The sequence below is a fragment of the Gymnogyps californianus genome, chromosome 17 (genome assembly GCF_018139145.2).
Source record: "Gymnogyps californianus isolate 813 chromosome 17, ASM1813914v2, whole genome shotgun sequence".
In the NCBI taxonomy this organism is placed as follows: domain Eukaryota; kingdom Metazoa; phylum Chordata; class Aves; order Accipitriformes; family Cathartidae; genus Gymnogyps; species Gymnogyps californianus.
In genome coordinates this window covers 17,072,658-17,092,156 of record NC_059487.1, presented here as the reverse complement: position 1 = coordinate 17,092,156, position 19,499 = coordinate 17,072,658, and the positions used below count along the sequence as shown (strand labels likewise).

The 19,499-nt window shown below is 52.1% G+C and overlaps 1 protein-coding gene across 1 annotated transcript; it reads right to left on the bottom strand.

The window, feature by feature from the left end:
• Positions 1-4,863: 4,863 nt before the first annotated feature.
• On the bottom strand, positions 4,864-19,097 carry TTI1 (TELO2 interacting protein 1). The gene is made up of 7 exons (XM_050907257.1): positions 16,799-19,097; positions 16,120-16,308; positions 15,170-15,318; positions 14,191-14,331; positions 12,546-12,750; positions 11,728-11,815; positions 4,864-5,568 (listed from the first exon to the last, which is right to left on the bottom strand). Exons 1-7 carry the CDS (start codon positions 19,095-19,097, stop codon positions 5,334-5,336), a joined length of 3,306 nt encoding a protein of 1,101 aa, XP_050763214.1. The 3' UTR covers positions 4,864-5,333.
• Positions 19,098-19,499: the final 402 nt, after the last annotated feature.

Below are 19,499 nucleotides of genomic sequence, written 5' to 3'. Positions count from 1 at the left end.
TGCAGGATACAGCCGGGTCCTAGGTGAGCAGGGGCTGCTCCGCACCATGGCCACGGGGTGCTGGGTGCAGCGGGGAGGCTGGCTGGGCTGCTGGGGTCTGGCCCCTCTCCGTGCTGCTGGGTGCCAGCCACGGCCCCTGCCTGGGTGCCCAGAGCAAAGGCCTTGTCTCCAGCCAGGCGGGAGGTTGGGGGCCCTGAAGTGGGGGTGCTGGCTGCCCCCCGGGGCCAGGCTCTGCCCCACCCGTGGGAGAGGAGCTCCCAGCATTGCCAGTGCCCAGCTTGGCCCCAGCTGCCAGGAGTCTCCCGGCTGCTTGGCAGCTTATTAATCCCTGGAGCTCTGTAGCGCTCACCTCTCACTTTGCTGATATGAAGCGATTTGTCATGTGTTAGAGTAACAAAAGCAAAAGCCGCTGGCCCGGTGTCAGGCAGCGCCGGCGGCAGAGGAAAGGCACGGTGCGGCCGGTGACTGCGGGACGTGGCGAGAGCCACGCTTTCCTTTGCACCTGCTGTGGGTTTCACCTGCAGAGCCACGGTCTCAGGGGAGCAAACGGCACAGGAGCCTGTAAACACGGAGGGTACTTTGTCAGGAGAAAAATATTAAGCAGCTGCAGGGCAAGGGGGCTGTTGTTGGAAATTCTGCTTTGCCACAAGCAATAACAGCCGCCGTGCCGTAGCTCTCGCCGGCAGAGCCGCGGGGGTTTGTGCTGCGCTCGGATGCTCCTCGTCAGCGAATGGTATCACTGGGGGGGAGCAGAGGGAGCGGGAGGCATCGGCCACCGGCACAGTAAAAACCAGTCTGCAGAGGAGGAAAAGGAAGAGCCAGAGCTGCTTTGGGGAGGGTAAAAGGCTGCAAATCACCTCAAATGGAGAGTAAACAAATTGCTGTGTGGTGTAGTAATTTGCAAAACCTAGAGGCGAGCTTTAAAAATAACAGGTTTTATTAGAACAGATTAATTTTGCTGAGTTTATATGAAATCTTGGGAGCGGGAGTTGGAGGAGAGGACTCTGCTGGATCTGTGTGCAGGACCCAGCAGCCCTGTGGCAGCGCCTGACCCCGGGGGCTGCATGTGGGGCCGTGCCCCCAACCCCAGGTGCGAGGCTCTCCCCATGTTCCTGGCTGGGTTTGTGCATGGAGGAGGTGGCTGGACACGGGTTTCTCGGCTCCCCATCCCTGGGGAGGGTGGTCAGAGCAGGGTGAGCTGGCTGGCAGCCCTGCTCACTGCGCCTGGGAAGGGCCGTGCCCCCCGTGCAGCCCCTCCGGCCCTGCGGAGCAGGGGGCAGCTGCCCGCTGGGGCCGGGTCTCCTCCGGGACGGTGAGGGTGCTCAGTGGGCTGGAGCTCGGCACCCCTCCCACACCCCAGGGTGCTGTCCCCGGCTTGGTCCTGGACCCCAGTGGGTTGGGGGGCTGCTCAGGCGCCTGCCCGGGGAGGAGGGTGCGGGCAGGGCAGCAGAGAAGCCCCTGGGCTCCCTTGCAAACGGGCTGAGCTTAATATGCAAGTCACTGCTGGGGAGGAACCAGCCTCATGAAAATGCCATTTCCACGCAGTCACTCTTCTGGCCATTATCCTGCTTCAGACAAAAGCAATTTACTCTGCCTGTAATAAAGCAGGGGTGATAACGAAGCTGAGAAGAGCCGTGACAGGCGGCCGTGTGACTGAGACAGGCCAGCCTCTCCCCGCTGCCCGCACCGAACCGCTGGCTGGGGACTGTGGCCGTGGGGAAAATCTCCGGAAGAGCCGTGAAGCCTGGAGAGAGCACTGGGAGAAATCGGCACTGGGACTCCGCGGGTGTCTCGGTGCAGTCAGTTGTGCCAGAGGGCCGGCTGGGGGGATGCGGCCAGTGCCTGGGCACGGGGGCATGGACCAGTGCAGTGACCGATGAGCAGGTCGGTGCAACGGGCAAGGCAGGAGGGTGGCCTGGGGGAGGGGGCATCAGCCCTCCCTGCCTGCAGTGCTCTGCCCTGCCCAGTAACTCCCAGTGAGAGAAGGGGCTGTGTGGGAAAGGTGCATTTGCCTCCGTGGACACAGCATCTCTGTGCTGGGAAGGGGTGTCACAGGAGGGACAGAGCGGTGGGTCCTGCCCTGTCCCCAAGGGGCACGGCAGCACTGTGCCCTCGCTGTCATAAGGACCTGAGCGCCTTGGTCCCCGCTGTGCTGGGGCAGTGACCCGCTGCCTCGGTGCGATGTGCCCTGTCAGTCACAGGGTGAAGTGTGGCAGCAGCCCCTGAGCCCCATCAGCATCTCTCCGGGAGCCCGGCTTTGTGCACAGCCGGCGCTGCCTGGCTCAGCAGTGAGGGCTCCACTGGCCCCGAAACCAGATGGCTGCATTATGGGGTCACTGAGGAGCCCACGCTGGAGCGGCAGCCCAAGGCCCCCTTCCTGATGGATGCAGCTGATTCCAGCTCCCCTCCCACCAGCTCTATTACATGGGGAAGGTGGTAATCAAGAGGACTTTTCTAATTCCTCTCCTGTTGTCACAGCCCTCCTGCTGTCTGTACCATCCTGCTCAGAAACAGCAGCCACCTCCCTCGCACGGCCCATGGGAGGGAGGTGGCCGGTCTGGGCTCCGGTGCGGTGCCATGAGACCTCTGACCATGGGGCGCACCCTGGCAGCTCGTGCCTGTGCACGCGCTGGGGGTCTGCAGCCCCGAGATGCCGTACCCGCCGGAGACGGCTTCGCTTCCAGCCCTGTCTGCAGGAGCCGTGGCTGCGCAGTCCCCACTGGGGCTGTTAGGACCCCGGGAGTGGGAGCGAGCGTGGACGTGAGCAGAGGGGGATGCGTGTGGATCGGCAGGGGTGGGAGCAAGGACTCTGATGTGACAGTGCTGCCCTTGAGCCTCGTGCCTGTCCTCCTGCGTGGTGGTGTGCCTTGACGTGGGTGCAGGCAGGCTGGTGCCCTCGGAGACCCCCCCGCTGCTGTCTGCAGGGTCCCTGCGGCTGGGCAGGACGGGCTGGCTGCTGAAACCTGGGCAGGTTTACAGGGCTGGTGCTGGGAAGGCAGCTGGGGAGGTGTTTTGCGGTGGTGGATACTGCAGATGCCGCTTGGTTTTATGCTTTTCTTTTCAGAAACATGTAGAACTTTCTTCTAAAAAAAGCTAGAATAAAGGTTTTTTGTTTTTCTTTTAAGCTTGCCTTGTCTCAGCGGAGGTGAATCCAGCAAGGCTGGGCTACTTCTGCTTCCCAGAGGTGACCAATTTAAACAGTGCAGAGCACGTGCAGATAAATCACTTGTCCGTCTGCAGCCCGTGACCAGCCGGTGAAGCCCGGCAACAGGAGGGGTGCTTCTCGCCAGGCTGGTTTGGGGGCCGATACCAAGCTGCGGGAAGATGGCACAGGTTTCCCATGGCAATGTTTCACTCGTACCTCCCTGGCAAGAGGCGCAGCCCATGACGAGCCCATGACAGCCCGGTACCACTGGCTGCAGAGGACAGGGAGAGGCAGTGGGTGGAGAGACCAGAACAGATGGTTTGGGCAGGAGCACCGAGTGCCATCGCGGTGCTGCTCATTTGTCACGTGTGAGCTCCAGCCAGCGCTGAAGGCAAGGCAGAGACTGCACCTGATGGATGAGTTTTATCAAGTGCTACAACAATCCAGAAAATTCTGCACCAACCCCAGGGGTGCTTTGGAGACCAAAGGTAATATTTCACCTTGCTGCTTCTCCTGTCTTCCCTTGTCAGATCAACTCTGAACGGTTCCTTTGTACAAAATCCAACCCAGTGTTAAGCACCGAATATATATTTAAAAGAAGCACAAAAGGGTAAAAGCTGAACTGCAGCCCTGTCCTACCTGGTAAAAAGCCACTGACTTGTGTTTTTCCTGGGGAAGCAACAAGGAGTAAAGGCTGAACAAAACCAGGGAGACAAGGGGAGGTAATCTCAGCTGAGGGGGGTGTGGGCATCAGCAGCAGTCCCCTTGGTCCCAACAGTTGAGACATGTTTTGGACACTCACCCGGGATCCCCAACAACAATGCACAAAGCCTGTTCCACGTAACAATCAGTTTATTGCTTTGGTTTTTGCATCTCTGAGCTTGCTTCCGAATTTACAGTCAAGATCTGTCCTTTTGCTTTACTCACATAAAACTTTTTCACAAGTGTCCAGAGGCAGCCTGCTGCCAGAACTCGCTCTGGGTGAAGCTGACGAAGCCAGGAGACGGCATGTCTGGGAGCAGCCAAGTAAAGCAGCACCTGCAGACGGTCTCTGGGGACGGAGCCTGGAGGACTTGGGAGCTGGGGTACGCTACAGCAGCTTCCAGGTGAGCGGTGAGCCCCTGCCATGCTCTGGAGGGGAGGCCCTTTGGCAGCGGCAGCAAGCAGACCCCAAAGACCAGTCCGTCCCCTCTGCTCACTGCATTCCGCTACACCTGCTCGAGCAAACTGTGGCGCTGCCGTAGTACCACCGTGCTCACACCTAACGTCACCGCCTGCATCGTCTGGCCACGTACGTGCCCACCTGGGAGGCTGTACTGGGGTACGGGTAGATACTTCATCTAGTTCTCCTTGGGGTGGGTGTTAAAAATCTAAGAGGTCTAAGAAATGGCCTGCGAGAATGGCAGGCAATCTGGGAACGAGGAGGAGTCTTAAATCACTTGCAAGTTGTAAATCAAGGCTGGACGTTTTTCTAAAGAATCTCTCTCACTCAGTGGTGAGAATCGGGGAGCACAACGTGTTCGGACGGTCTCAGCAGCCAGTCTTAGCAAACTGTCAGGAACAGCCTTGATGTTCAAGAGGACATGGTGTTCCTGCCAGTAATACTGGTGAGGAATTTATTGGAAATGCATTTTAACTTTTCGTGATATTAACTGGTTTTAAAAAGAAAAGCTTTTCAATGCACCCCAAACCAGATTCTCTCTCTGGGAAGGGTTAAGGCCAGAAAAAGCTTTTGTTTTGAGTTGGCAATCATTGTCCAGCTGAGAACAGGAGGGAATATCACAGTTGTGAGGAGGTCAGAGGGGTGGGGTGAGGGGTGCTGAAGGGGCAGCACCCAAGGATCGAGTGTTGGGAAGTCATTTCTGGAAAATGACTCTCTTCGTACTGAAGAACTTGAAATAGATGTGCTATGACCCTTGGACTTCTCTCCAGCACCATGTGCAGAGAAGTACAAGTCTGGAGGAATCGGGGAATCGGGGCAATGTACCCACCTCATCCTCAAACACTGTTTAAAAAAAAAAAAAACAAACAAACTTCTGCCCATGGGGAAGGTGTCTCGGCCAGTGCCCCAGACTGGGCAATTCTTCCTTTGCCCCCAGAACGATTCGGGGCCTAAATGATGGCATTTTCCCAGGTGAGCTCTATCCCGGTGGCTCCTCTGTCCCCTCCCAGCCGCTGCGTAGGTCTGTCAAGGAGGTGATGCCTCCTGCGTGCCAGCCCGTGGCGTCGCGCTCTCCCGCTGCTGCAGCCGCTCTAGCAGGAGCAGCACGTTGTCGGTGAACTCGTTCCGCTGCCTCCCCATCCCACTTAGCTTCACGGGCCGCAGGCTGATGTGGGGGGGCTCGTACTGGTGAGGGCAGCAGACCTCGTTCAGGAGGAGCCAGGTGCTGTCAGGGTCCACACGCATTAAGTGGAGGAAGACACTTTGGAAAACAGTGGGAAGAAAGGAAAGAAGAGTAAGGAGAAGGCCTTTTGATTGGCACCCAACAGGGTCATTAACAGAGAGCTATGGAAAGCTTTGGTGTTGTCTGCAACCTCTGACAGTTGAACAGACTTGGAGGCTCATTAGAGAGCGCCATTAAAATGGCTCCTGTGCCCAAAAGAAGACAGTTCACTGGTTTCACATCTACTGGCAAGTGGGAGAAAAATTGTTATGCTACACAGTAAGTTATCGACATCAAACAAGCAGCTGGTGAATAACTGACCCAGGCTTTGGTCTCAGCATCATGGGCTGCTGCTGGCAAAAGCCTTTCTAAATCAGCCTGTCCCAAGCGCTGGAGAGGTGACTGCAGAGCACTGCACGTGCTACTTGCATCTGGTATGTATTGGACAATTGCTCCTGCAGAGCTCTTAAAAGAAGTTGTATGTGTTGTTCACCACCCTCTCTGGTTTTTGGGGAGGGGAGGGGGGTCAACACATCTGGACCTCCTTCTCTTTTCAGAGGTGGTAAAACCAAGGGTATTTCTGGGCAGCTGTCCAGGCTGGGCCACAAGTAAAGCTGAATGCTGTATTGAGGGCTTTTTGCTTATGTGAGGTCTCCCCTCCTCCCAAGTCCTTATTAGCTGCCTCCAAATTTTCTTCCTTCTGTACAGCACCTTTCACAAAGCAGGATTTTCTTTTTAAAAAAAAAACAAAAAACAAACCACAACAAAACCCCAACCTTCATTAACAATAGAATGGAGGAAGAGAGGAATGACAACTTCCTCTAATGCTTTACTGCTGTGTCCACCGTTTTCACTTTGAATTTCAATACCCCAGGTAAGAGGGGGGGATTTGACTTTTGAGCGTGCACTTCCCACTTTTGACTCCAGCTGTGAGCTGCTGTAACAAAGATGCTGCAGACAGTGCTGCTGGAGAGCAGGGAGCTCCTAGGAGCCAAAGAGCAAACGGCTGATTTGCGTCACCTACACTTACTCGTTTCTTCCTGCCAGTTCTCATTGTCCGTAACCTTTGGGCTTAGCTAGGTCTGTGTCAGGGTTTAATGCACAGAAGGCATATTGGGCTTAACTGGTATTAAGTTCTCTGGCTGTGCCACGTACAAAATTAAACTAGAATTTGCAGGCTGCCCTGACAGCACTGCAAGGCCTCTTTCTGCATGGCGCTGAGTACTCTGTTCCCACAGAGACTACGAGCACCAAGGGTACTCAGCACTCACCAAACTTACGGGTCAGCTTTCCAAGACCTCAGTAAATGCCTAGCCACACATCTTCAGGTCTCTAGTTTCCACTGAAATCATGGGGCCATGAGGAGAACAACAACTGGGCAAGGTAACAGGAAGAGAGATCAGAGGGTAGGTCTGTCTCTGTTCTCGCAAGAAGCACAGGACAGAACTCCCCTCTCCAAAATCAAAGATCACCTGCTACAAAAGCCACACAAAATCCAGACCTGATTGCTGTCAAAACTTCTCCCTGAAGAACTTTTATCCCTGAAGCGAGCTTGCTTCCTATGTAAAACAGGGAGAAATCCCTTTTAGAAGCTCTCTGAAAGGGAATGGAGTGCCATGGGGAACCTGAAAAAGCACAGAAATGAGGTGGAGGCACTAGAAAGCTCCCTCACCTCTTCACAATGATCTTGTGGCTGTATGACTCGTGACTCCGTGAGCAGCCAAACTTGTTGCTTTTGCCTGTCTGCCATTAACCACTTGCCTGTCTCTCAGTGCAGGTCTCTGAACAGCAATGAGGGAAGACATTGCCACTGCAAGCTGTTGGCAGTGTCCCCTCCTGAAGGTGCTTGCAGTGCCTATCTGTCTGCTCCAGAGGAACCCAGCGTGAACGTGCTCCAAAGTGATAGCTGTGCTTGGCAACAACTGCATCAGCAATGTGCCTCCTTTCTGGGGGACAGCCAGAGGCAGGTGAGCTCGTGGGGCTCTCCGCTCCCCTGGCTTTGTTATTGCAGCTCCGCTGACTGGAAAAGGGAGGACTGGCCCGACTCGAGCACCAGCCTCCCGGGTGCCAGACGGAGTAAAGTGCGGGCAGGCTCGCTGGGGCAGGGGCCAGAGCTTGCACCTGCTGACATCCCTGCACCAGCTCTGCAAGCCCCGCCGGCTGCCAGGGCTCTCCTGGCTCTCCTGGTGCTCGCTTGGCCGTGACAGCGTGAGCGTGCAGTTGCCTGCCAGCCAGCGAACAGCAGGTCCCAGTGGTTTCCCCTAGCTTACGATGGGCTGCTGCTGGTGGGCAGCTGCATAGAAATAATCCTCGCTCCTTATGGCTGGGGTGGGTAGGACCAGGCAAGAAAGATGAATCACTGTGAAGTAAACATGGGAACAGGGAATACTATTCAGCTGGCTGCTGCATCTCCAGCACATCCACAACTTGACCTCTAATATTCACAGCGAAGATAACCTGCTCTCCAACCTCTTCCCAATCAGCTGCTCTGGAGAGAGCAAACCTCAAGAGATTAGCTGGTCCCTGGAGAACTCCACTGCCTCTCGTGCCCATAATGGCCTGAGGGTGTGATTATCTCCCGATAACCTGGAGTGCTGTGCAGCTTAAAGAACTTGACTTTTACATTTTCAAACTAACTCTGGGGTAGTTTCTAAGCAACCTGTTTCCATGGCAAAGAATCCTGGGGTTAATCCAGGCTTGTTTTCTGTTGTTGCTTTTTTTTTTTTTTTTTACTTAAATATCATTTTATTGAATTTTGCCTTGTGCAGGTGGCGGTTTTAGTGTACTTCAGCCCAGCTTGCGAATGACAGCTGTCAATAAGCATCCAATAAACTACACAAACCAAAAGAGGTATGCTGCATAATCAACTTTGATATCTAAAAAGGTCCAAAAATAGCTCATATTTGTTCCAGTTGTGCTAAACAACTTATTCTACTAGCACAGAGCAGAGTTTGGCTATTCTGTTGCCTTGTCTTTTCCCAAGCTCTAAGCAAAGCCACGGCACAGTGAACAGGCTGGCAAAAGGACAAGTCTTTCTGGCTTTTGCATCTCTGCTGAATGTTTAACTAGACACAGTTCACCACAGACTTCAGTAAGAACTGGGGAAATTATTTCTGCATCCTGGAAAAAAACCCATTCCTATCCAGACTGTTGACTGAAAGGTCAAATAGTAAACTTCACAGGCTGTAAACATTTATTAGGAATCAAGTGTAAATTTCAAAACAGCCTCTTCAAACTGAAAAAATGCAGAACTATTTGTGAAGTGTTGACATAGGCCAATGACAATTTCTTAATCTCTTTTCCCTCAAAGATTTTTTTTCTCCCTGGAGTGAAAAGCTTGTCAGGGATGATGCAACTTAATAAACTGATGAGAAGCTCAGATTTACATATTGTGACTTTCAGTTTACACCATCTTCCCCCCTGCCTTGCTCCCAGTGCTTGGGCCTCACACCACCGCCCCTTAGCTGCTTGAGTGTTTCTGCTCACTTTACCTGCAGTTGCACTGGCTTATTTTCAATGAAAGAGAAGACATATCTAGTGTTCCCTGGCCCTCCCAAGCTCTTCTTCAGTAGGTTTGGGTTTTTTGGTGTTTTTTCATTTTGTTGGGTTTTTTTTTTTTTTAAAGCTTTGGAGAATACTCCCAGCAGTCATCTTATAATAAAGCCTATTGTCCTATTTTCTCCTCCTCAGACATGCTGGAGTTCTTTTTTTCCCAGTGTCTATTTTTGCCTGTTGAGTATTGCATGAAGCTGCAGTTACAAAATTCACTTACTCCCACTGGTTCATCTAATAAAACTACAGGGTCCCACAAATGGGATTAAGCAGCCTCCGTGGGGCATGATAACATCCCTGGATGACAGCCAAAACTCCCCCCTTTTTTTTTTTTGTGTCAAAAATTCCTGCTTAGCCCTTCTCATACCTACAGAATCCTTACTTAGTCAGTGCAGGGAGTTATTGGAGCTACAACTGACTTTGTAAGACCTGACCTTGTTCTTGGCAGGTCACAACTCATGAGTTGAATAAGAATCCAAAAAGCTGAGCAAAGGCCAGTTAGTATAAATCAATATGGCAAGCTGATTCCAAACATCTTTTTACCTTGTATGATTTCTGCAGTGATAAAGCTGAGTTATGTGACGTATGTTGGCACTCAGGCTGTGGCTAAGATTAGTTCTGGTCTATCTGTTTTTAGAAGCATTTAAAATGCAGAATTTTTCATGTATCAGGCTGATAACATTGCCCTTGCCTGGATGGAAAGGGCCTTACGTGTGACAACCTGTGTCAGTTTGCAGGATTACTTTCAGGCACATGGAGAGCAAGGAAAAGGACGGGAGCTTACAGGACTCCGGTGGTTAAGCAGCTGGAGAAAGGAAATTGAAGCATGGCTGAGAAGCGATTCTTATCCTGGTGCTAGAGCTGATTGTCATGGTGCAAACTAATTTTGACTTTTCCAAGCTGAAACCTCATATGTACTAGAGTTAAAAGTGATTGTGGTATGTTTAACTCTGATCCATCCAGGCTCCAAGACCAGGGATCAGACAGGACTAAACTAAGAAAAAAGAAAAAAAGGAAAACGACAAGTACTGCCATATGCATGGTTAATATTGGGCCAGACACGATGCATGCCTCAGTGCATGTATGTGTCTGGCCAACAGAGCTACATATGAGATAGCTGTTCACAGAAGACCTTGCTTTGTTCCGTGAAATATGTAATGTATGGTGCATCAAAAGGCATGGGGGGAGCAGTGTAATATGTGGCATTTTTCCCTTAAAATAGAATAAATATAATATACAGGAGAAAAATGTTACTTGCCCTGAACTTTGCTGCCCTTTTCCTCCAGCAACAGTGAGCTTGCTTCGTAACGTAGCTTCTAATGACCCTATCACATCATAGGGCTAATTCAGTACTTCCCCCCACCCCTGCTGTGGGGGGAAACTGCACAGCTTTTCAGACTGCTTTGTTGATGATTTAAAAGCTCAAGATTCCAAATATCTAGATAAATCCTGGTGTTCTGCTTTCCATTCCAGCATTGCTTACACAGATGAACGCTTTATTGTATTAAGGGTACGCAAGCCTACCGCGAAGAACCCCTTTGCAGAACAAATGCTGCTGAAGCCTGCTGCGATGCAATAAAAGCCACTAAGGTAAAAATAAACCTGCTCTCACCAGCGCAGGAATACAAACAAAGGTACGGCTACAGCTTCTGAGAGCGCTCTCCCTCTAAACTGCTGCCCAGCCACACAAAAGCCCTTCACACCCTGCACCCCCCTGGGAGGCCTGCGCTCAGGTGAAAGGAACGGGCAGCTCTTCCCTTTTCAAGAGCCTGCCCTCTGAAATCCGCAGTGCCTGCTGAACCTGCTCACCGCCGCCTTCCTCTCCCCTCAGGGGAGGGCAAGGTTGGCCACACAGAAAGAGGGAGGCTTTTACCCCTGTCCTTCAGCAGAGACAGAGGTGCACGGCTTTCTTATTCACTTTCCATGTTCTGTAACTGGACTCATTTTGTCTGCTGAAATCTCTGGCCTTGTTTCCAGGTGACAACATATGACAATAGCGATTTCTTATCCTGACAGCAGGAACATGCTGAGCAGGATTTTGTACACCAAGCAGCAAAGTATGTCTGTCAACAATTCATAGAGCTGATGTGTGTTCACCTAAACTGTTTGTGCTCTTTTAACGTCTCCCAGCCTTCTCAGAGCAAGACTGGTGCCAAGACTGACAGCTTCCCAAACAAACTCCGGTCCACCTGGCAGAGCCTGGATTGACGTGATCACAGGAGCCCAGGGAAAATGGAAGGATAACAGAAGTAAATCCCCCAGCCTACAGAAGGTATTAAGTGATAAAATACATGGGAATGTCTGGCACATCCTCTTGCATAGGCGCCAAGAGCCCTAAGTATTCTAGCATAGGAGGTGGTTAGAAAAAAGCAAGTAGCACATCTTCCCCCTCTGTCCCCAAATGCACTGCAAGGTAATCTGAAAGTCAGCTGTAACTTGTGGGCAAGCTAACCTCTCTAGCTCATTTTGGGCAGTAAATGATACTTCACCAGAGAAAGGGGTTAACTTCCATGAGAGACCCTGTTGTACAGGACTCAAACGTGCCGGAGGGAGGAATGGGAAAGGTGCAGAAGGAAAGGGGTTACTGTGCTCCCTCTGTCCCACATTATTTGTACACCTGATACACCTGCATTTAAGAGACATTACCTCTGGGCAGCTTCTTGCAATTTCACGGGTTGCTTGGCACTGAGGTACATCAGGCAGGCATCTGCCACTTTATTCAGGTCACTCTCGCCTGCAGAAATGGAACAGAAAAGAAGGGTAGGAGGTAACCTACTCAGCGGCTGCTGCCTAACAGAATCAGCTCTAAATTGGCAGCAAGAGGCTTCTGAGCCTTTGAACTGTCTGACCCAGAGCTCTTCTGACCTCACCTCTTAAGCATCTTGCTGCAAAGCTAGGAAAGCAATCAAGGGCATTGAGGGAGGAAAAGAGCAAATAGCCAGCAAACCTTCTCCCTCATCAAAGTCAGCTCTGGAAATTTAACCTAGGAGAATTTCAGAGAGTTGCATTCAGTAGAAGAATGTGATGTGCTGCATTTAAAGGGTCACCCAGAGAGATGCCCCAAAATGGAACCAGTCAAGTTAGACAGAAGTCTTATCTGGGCTCCAGTTCTTCAGTTAATTAAGAACAAAGCATGGCCCAACAGGCCTAGCTGCAGCAACCCAGGCACTCCACTTTATACCCACTTCTCATGCACAAGCGAGATGAGCAGTCAGATTCTGCAAGGTGCTGGGAATCTTCTCTTCCATTTGCGTCTGGGGGAGTAAAGAGCGACCAGCCCCTCTTTACAGAGCTCTCAAAGAGGACAGATTAAGGCCCAGCAGGACCTGAATGGGATGAGGCTGGAGAAGATCAGGAAATCAATCCCATGGGACAGCAGAAGGATAAGAAGCAAGCTGAGATGAAAGGAGAAGAGGTAAGTCTGGCAGAGATCTCATACAACCTATACTTTCCCCGATACTCACCCATGTCCAACTTCTCGCACAGAGAACCCAGTCCCTGCAACACAGCCAGCTGCAACTTGAAGGCAAGCGTGTGGTTGTACACAGGCCCAGCTCTGGCACTTGCTGGGGCTTGGCTGAGGAGGGAACTGGTCAGCTTAGGCAGGACATCTTTGGAGAATCTCTGCCTCAGAAAGTCCCCACACTTTTGAGCCAGGGTACAGAGCACCTAGTGGAGAAACGTCAGTTACTGGAGGGTAAGAGCACGTGCGGGTCTGGGAGGAGCTCAGCAATCCGCACCAGCTTGGGTGATAAGGCATTCATTCTGCCTTGATCATTTTTCTGCAGTTGAGAGCGATGTGACCACACCTGCCACAGTTTCCCACGATGAGCAGAAGGTGAATGCTCGATTGAGAGGCCGAGTGACCTGCACCCTGCTCTTCAGTTTCACATGGCTAACCTCCTGGGACTGCCCTTCTCTCATTAGCACAGTAAAGGTAAGAGAAGCTTGTGAAGTCTTATTCAGAATTGCTGGAGGAGACTCTGATGGAAAATGTCATTAAAATATAAATCACCTTTGTGGTGGAAACAGTCTGTCTTTACAAGCATGCCAGCAAACAGAAAGGCCAACTGGCTACAGCATAGGGCACCTATCACTGTTGGTGTGTGCCCCGGATAAAAACCAAACTGGCCTAGAGAATGGCCTTAAATACAGGTAGAAATGAAGTGGGGATCCATGGGGCCAACCCACGTGGCCAGAACACTGTTTTCTCTTGGAACTTCACTAAGCTTGTGGTCTTAGTGTGCAGGACTGAGATGCTGGTTACGCTGTGTTTGGCTTACACCGATACTACGCTTCCTGTCCTGAGATTCAGGAAGGAAGACACTCCTGAAGGATTTCTTATAACAAAACCCAAACTCAGTGCTAATTGTAATAATTCCTTGAACTTTTCAAGAGTAAGTTAGTTTTTGTGTAGCGATCTCTCCCTTCTTGTAGGGCAGGCACATGTGAGGTATGGCTACTCTGAAATTCTAGTGTATGGCTTCTCAAATTTGGAGAATCAAAACTCTCCTTTTATTCACACTGAAGGATTCTAAAATGAATCTCATTCTGCACAGCAGAGGAAGTCCTGTGAAACCCTGGGGCTGGCAACCTCTGGAAACATGCTTCATTGTCCAACTTGTGAGTCAGGAAGAGAATGCAGTCAGTTGACGTGGTCAGGAGCTCTTTAATAATGGTATTATGAGGCTAAGTCTTTGCTTAACCTCTCCCCTCCCCTGCCAGTGCCTCAATTGTGAAACAATCCCTTCTCTTCAGTCTAAGACTTCCAAAGCGGGGTGCTGAGATTGTGGCTCCAGCAAGGGCAAGTTGCACTATACGGTGCCTCTGACAGCTGCTTAGGCTGTAAAAGAACCGTTTTCCTCTTCCCTGCAATAACCACTAATAATTGCTGTTTCCCCCAGGAACAGTGTCGAGGTTTTATCTGTGGACAAGCTGCCGTGGGAGTGGTACAAGCCTACCCACTGCAGGGTGGTAACCCTGTGTTCTGAACCACGTTTAAAAATCACTCCACAAGCTTAGTGCTTCTCTCACGGCCACAGCAATGCCTGAGCCACTTGCCTTCTAAGCACCAGCTTGAAGGCTGTTGGCAGAGATTCACTGCTGTACCTTGAAGGCTCTGAGCACTGCCAGAGGGTCATCACTAATCAGCCGGGTGACGAGAGCTGGCCAGACACGATGAGCCATGGGAAGCAGATGGTTTCCGTGAGGATGCAGCACAGTTACACAGAGCTCCAGCACGTCCAGGACCTGGACGGGAGGGATAGGTAACAGACTTTCAGAGCACTGCAGTGCCAGGCATTCAGGTGGATCCCCTGTGTCACGCCGGGGAGCCAGGAGAAAGAAGGGTTTTAATACAAAAGGGTACGGTTTTACCTCAGCATGAACTGGGATAACCAAACAGTGCACAGAGCACAGGCCTGTTCAGAAAGGGACAAGCAGCCCAGTGACATAACTTGTGCTGGGCTGGAACCAGGGCATGATTCCTGGCCTGATCCTGCAGGCTGAGCTGTGCACTAGGACCCTACTGCTCCTGTGGCACGGCAGCAGCATCACCTGGTAGGGCTGGGGCCTCTGCGCTAAGAATGTGGGTTATGCCTCACTGCTGCATTTTCTGTCTCACTTTGCAGTTTAAAAGGAGGCCACCTTCAAAGGATTTTCATAATTAAAAAAAACCCAGGCTTTTAGCCCTGCTTATCATCAGCCCAGCAACTTCAAAAATGTTCATCAGTCTGCGTCCTACAGTCTGAGGAAGGGGGATGGGAGGCCTAGATGGGAGAAAGATGCTTCTGCCTCCTCCACCAAAGGCTGAGGCACAAGACTCGACTATCACGAGCAGCAAGGGAAGGTGCCTGATACGAAGCCACCCTTAAGATTCTGTTCAGCCTGGCTGCCATTCCTAAACCAGACTACTCCCAGAAAACGGTCTCCCTTTCTCTTGCCAGCCTTGGCGGGTCTGTCCTGAACAAGCATACGGCAGCACTAACCTCATTACGGCAGGAAGCCCGACATGCATCGTGCACGCGTTGACGAACTACCAGCCCCCTTCGGGGCACCAGCTGTCCCCTCAAAGCTGGCGTTTACTAACCTTCAGCCGCACTCGGAGGCTCCCGTCAGACAGCAAGTGGATGCACCTCTCCATCACGTCTTTGGCCGTTTGGGCATGGCTTGGCAGTGGAGTCTCTCCTTCTGTGTCAGAGTTGTTTGGCTCCGGCTTAGCAAGGGGAGGAACGTCATCTGGAAGACAGAACCATTCCTGAGGCCGTGAAAATGACTTGGACGTTCTGGGAGATCACAATAGCCACCCACAACTACTCTGCAAATTCCCAAGTGAGGCCTTTGGCATTTTTTAACGTATTTAGATATAGTCAAGTCTACGCTTGAGTTCTGCGAGTTAAGTGTCAGGTTCAGTTAAGAGTGTGGGACTAGGGAAGGTTTGCTTTCTTTACTGGACAATGCAGCTGGTCTGACATTTGCAGTCTCTTCTCACCATGGACTTATTTCCCGTTGATTTTTATTAAAAATGAAAAGCCTGGGTATTTAAAGATGAAGTATTTAAAGGTCAGGATTGCAGCATAGCCCAGAAAAGACTAAAAAGTTCCCCATATGAATGTCTGCAGGGCCTGCCAAGGCCAAGTGAGAAGGGAGTGGTGGCATCATTAGCCAGGAGAAAATGGTACAGGGATTCCCAAGGGAGGGTGAGGAAAACGCAGTAGGATCCCGGAAAGAGGAAACTTTGAGTCCTGAACCCAAATGACCCGTTGTGAGGCAAGGAAAAACATAGTGTGCTTGTGTCTTAGAGCTAGACAAGCCTTGATCTGCAAACATTTCACTCCCCACCCCCGCACAGAACAAAGCAAGAACACCCAGCAGCACCTTACAGGAGCTAAGGTCAGCTCAAAGCAGACCTGAGGCTGTCAGGAGCGTGCTAGGCTTTCAGCCTGGTCACAAGTCTCCCATCTGACAAAAGGAAACCTCAGAGGTCACCATCTTTCTCCAAGTTGAACATACTCTTCTCCAGTCATGCACAGTACTGACCTGCCTCCTCATCCCCTGTGTCAGGAAGATTGCCCTCCGCGATCTGCTTCTGTCTGACATAGTCAAGGAAGAATCGTTCCACTTCTTGCCTTGTTACTGCCTGCTGCCCCTGGGACAAAGTCCCGCTCCACCACTCGGCAGTCTGCCTTTGTCGGTGTTCCTCACCGCAGGACGATCCAAACCACCGGACTGCAAAAGAGGAACTGATACGTCACTAAGCAATCACGATCCCCTCCTGCAAGGCAGCAAGGTACCACAGATTCCTTGAGAGACGAACGTGACTCTCAAGTCTCATGGGACTGAACTACAGAATCAGGTACCTGCTGTCACATCACCGTGACCTCCCTGATGGTATGAGAGTGTTAAAACCCCGATATAAAAAGGAATACACTCCATGTGCTTCTGCAGAACTTTTATGGGAGCAGTAATTCCATCCTTTTGCAACCACTAAAGGCCATGTTCCTGCAAGTCTGCAGCCAGACAAACAGAAACTGGTTGTGGAGAGGGGGAGCTATTGGTGATCTTTGCTTGAGAGCTGGCCCACCAAGCAAAGCAAAGTTGCCATCACGCTGCAGTACCTCAGTTACTTGAAATCTCCCATGGCAAGTCGAAAGGTCAAAGATAAATACTCTTAGTTACAGTAAGACTGAATTATGCAAAGTAAACATCATTTAGATACCTAAAGCTGTCATTACTGAGTGGAGGACCCTGAGGAAAGTGGAAGCCTGGTTATTGTAAGACTGATCTAGCGTAGACAGGACATCTTGGATAACGTCTTCTACCAGTGGCAGCAAGCTGGCATCTGAATGCCTCAGCATAGTGTCCAGGACCTGGGAAGCATGTGGCTGATGTGCCAGCTGGCGCAAATTCAGGGAAATCCCATTCACCAGATAGTCAGAATTCTCATTAATCAAACACTGCAAGGAGTCGTAACTGCAGGCCTCGCATATGTCTACCAGTGTCCCCAGTGCCGTCTCGCTGATGAGCAGAGTCTTGTCACCAGCCTTTTCCAACACAGGGTAGAGAGCTGACAGCAGAAGCAACCGGAACTCCTTCCCGAGGACAGCAGCGAAGCAGCCGATGCCTTCCAGCTGGATGCAGATCTGCCAGATGTTGCTGTTCATGGCGCGGGTCGTTACGTGCGGCTCTGGGGACGGAAAGAGAATGCTGCTGCACGCACCTCCTGGACGGGCAGTAAGTCCTGAACGGTGCACAGAGTGCTCATGGCTGATTTCTTCTGTATCAATGCTAGTGATCAAATACCAGTTCGCCTGGTCTGTGTACTCATCGAGAATGGACACTATGCACCCTTTGAGATCATCCATGTTCAGCGAAACTTCCCTTTCCTGAAGGACATCCACTCCCACTCCAGCAGCTCCTGCAATCAGCTCATTGAGGACCATCGCTGCCTGCTTTCGGTACATGCCAGATTCACCGTACAGCCCCATGAAATGATCCACAAGCAAATAGAGGTTCCCGTAGTAGCCAAGAACACGACACACTTGCTGAAGGAGCTGGAAAACTTTCTCCTCCGTGAAGAAGCGGAAGTATTTCTTCTGACATCTGCCTTTCCGCACACCACGCTGCCAGGAGCCCGAAGGTCCGCACGCGCCCTCGCAGCCCCAGCGTCTGTCTTCCACTATCTTCACGTCCGTCACGTCCAACTCCAGAACTTGCATCAGCGCTTTGGACAGACGGTGGAGGTGGGATACGGAGTTGAGGACAATGTTTATCTTGGGGCCCAGCAGCTTCAGATAGCCAAGCAACAAGCTCAAAGTGGAAACCTTGCCCGTGTCATCCTGAGAGTTCATCAGGCGAGGAAGAGCTGTGGCAAGGGAATGGAGGTTCTCGGAGAGGACATCAGCAAGAGCCCTGTTCTGCGCTACAATCCTCTGCTCTGCAATGCCTTGCAGAACCTCACTGCACCTGCTTTGGACTTCGCTGCTTTCATCGTTCACCAGCCCAACCAAGGCCTTTAAAAGATGACTGAACGAGTCCACCAGCGACTGACTGCAGTTCCTCAGCAAGTGGTGGACCAGTTCCACCAGCTCCAGTCTCACTTTCCAGTGGGGGTGAACTGAAGAAAATTCAACCATTTTATGCAGGAGGAGAGAGAGTTTTTCGGCAGTACTTTTACTCCAGTCAGGTCCTCTATGGACCATTAGTTCTGATATTCTGCTTTGTTCCACTGGCAGCTTTTGTTTATTCTTTGGGATTCTGGCTAGCTGTGCATCAGCCATTACCAAGCCAACAATCAGATAAAAGAGTCTGATGGCAGAAACGGTGGTTTTGTGACCTTGTTTGATGTCTCCAGTAATAACCCGAGACAGCGTAATGGAAATCCCAGGCAGAAAGGAAGCAAACAAATCCCCACATTGCTGTGCCTCGTCTTCATCTAGGTGTCGATGCTCCTGGCAGTCGCACTGCAGAACTAGGACCTGTAAGCACTTCAAAGCAGAGATCTTAATTTGCTTTGCTTTTTCCTGCTCTGCTAGGCCCAGAAGCAAAGACACAGCAAATCCTAAGAGAGGAAGGGTGGAAGGTTGATACAGAGACAAGATAACATCCCCATAAGCTGAATGCATCAGGGTGTGGAGCGCCTGGATTACAGCCAGCTTTAACTCCTCTGACAGCGAGGCTGGTTTGCTTGAGCTAGAAGGGGGGGACAGGCACGCACAGAGCTCAGAAAAGAGCTCCTGCAGGAGCTCCTGCTTCTTCACACACGTTGCTGCGAGGATGGAGGCAATGCACTGCACCACGCTCTGCACCAGGCGCTCCTGCTTGGGCCCCGGCACCTTCAGGGCGAAGCGCAGGGGGAAGAGGACGTACTCCTGCAGCTCCTGCAGGGCCGGGGCGCTGACCGCTGCCAGGTGGGCCTGCAGGCGCGCCACGTTCTCCACCGTCTGTGCCCTCGTCAGCTGCACGCAGACGGGGCGCAGGGCCCCGAAGGCCTCCTGGGGGGTGTCGAAGACGGCCATGCTGGGGGGCCGCGGGCGGCCGGGGGCTGTCACAGCGCTGGGCCCGGCGGCAGCGGCCTGCAGCCCGCGCCCCGGGGCGGCCTGACGGGCTCCCACCCGGGGCTGCGCCGGCCGTGCTCGGGGCCGAGCCCGGGGCGGCCCCTGAGGGCCGGCGCGCCTACCTGCTCCCGTAGTGGAGCGGCCACGTGCTGGAAGTGACGTTGAGAGCACCGGGACTGTCAGCGCGACAAAAAGAGTCCACCGGAGCGCAGCGGAGGGAGTGCTGTGAGAAAAGTCCCGGGCGCCCGCAATGCGCATGCGCCTCCTGTGGCGCTTTGGCGGGCTCCGGCGATGCGGCCGCGCATGCGCTGTAGTCGTGTCCGTTCCCCCCCTCCCCCGCCTGGCGTGCGCGGTCTGTGCCGG

What these genes read in the sequence shown, in the direction of transcription:
- TTI1 (XM_050907257.1), bottom strand. Translation starts at nt 19,097, where the DNA reads ATGGCCGTCTTCGACACCCCCCAGGAGGCCTTCGGGGCCCTGCGCCCC. An exon ending in GCCTCCGAGTGCGGCTGAAG is followed by an intron (nt 14,332 to 15,169) that starts GTTAGTAAACGC and finishes CCTCCCGTCCAG; the next exon opens with GTCCTGGACGTGCTGGAGCT. An exon ending in TTGCAAGAAGCTGCCCAGAG is followed by an intron (nt 5,569 to 11,727) that starts GTAATGTCTCTT and finishes TGTTTTCCAAAG; the next exon opens with TGTCTTCCTCCACTTAATGC.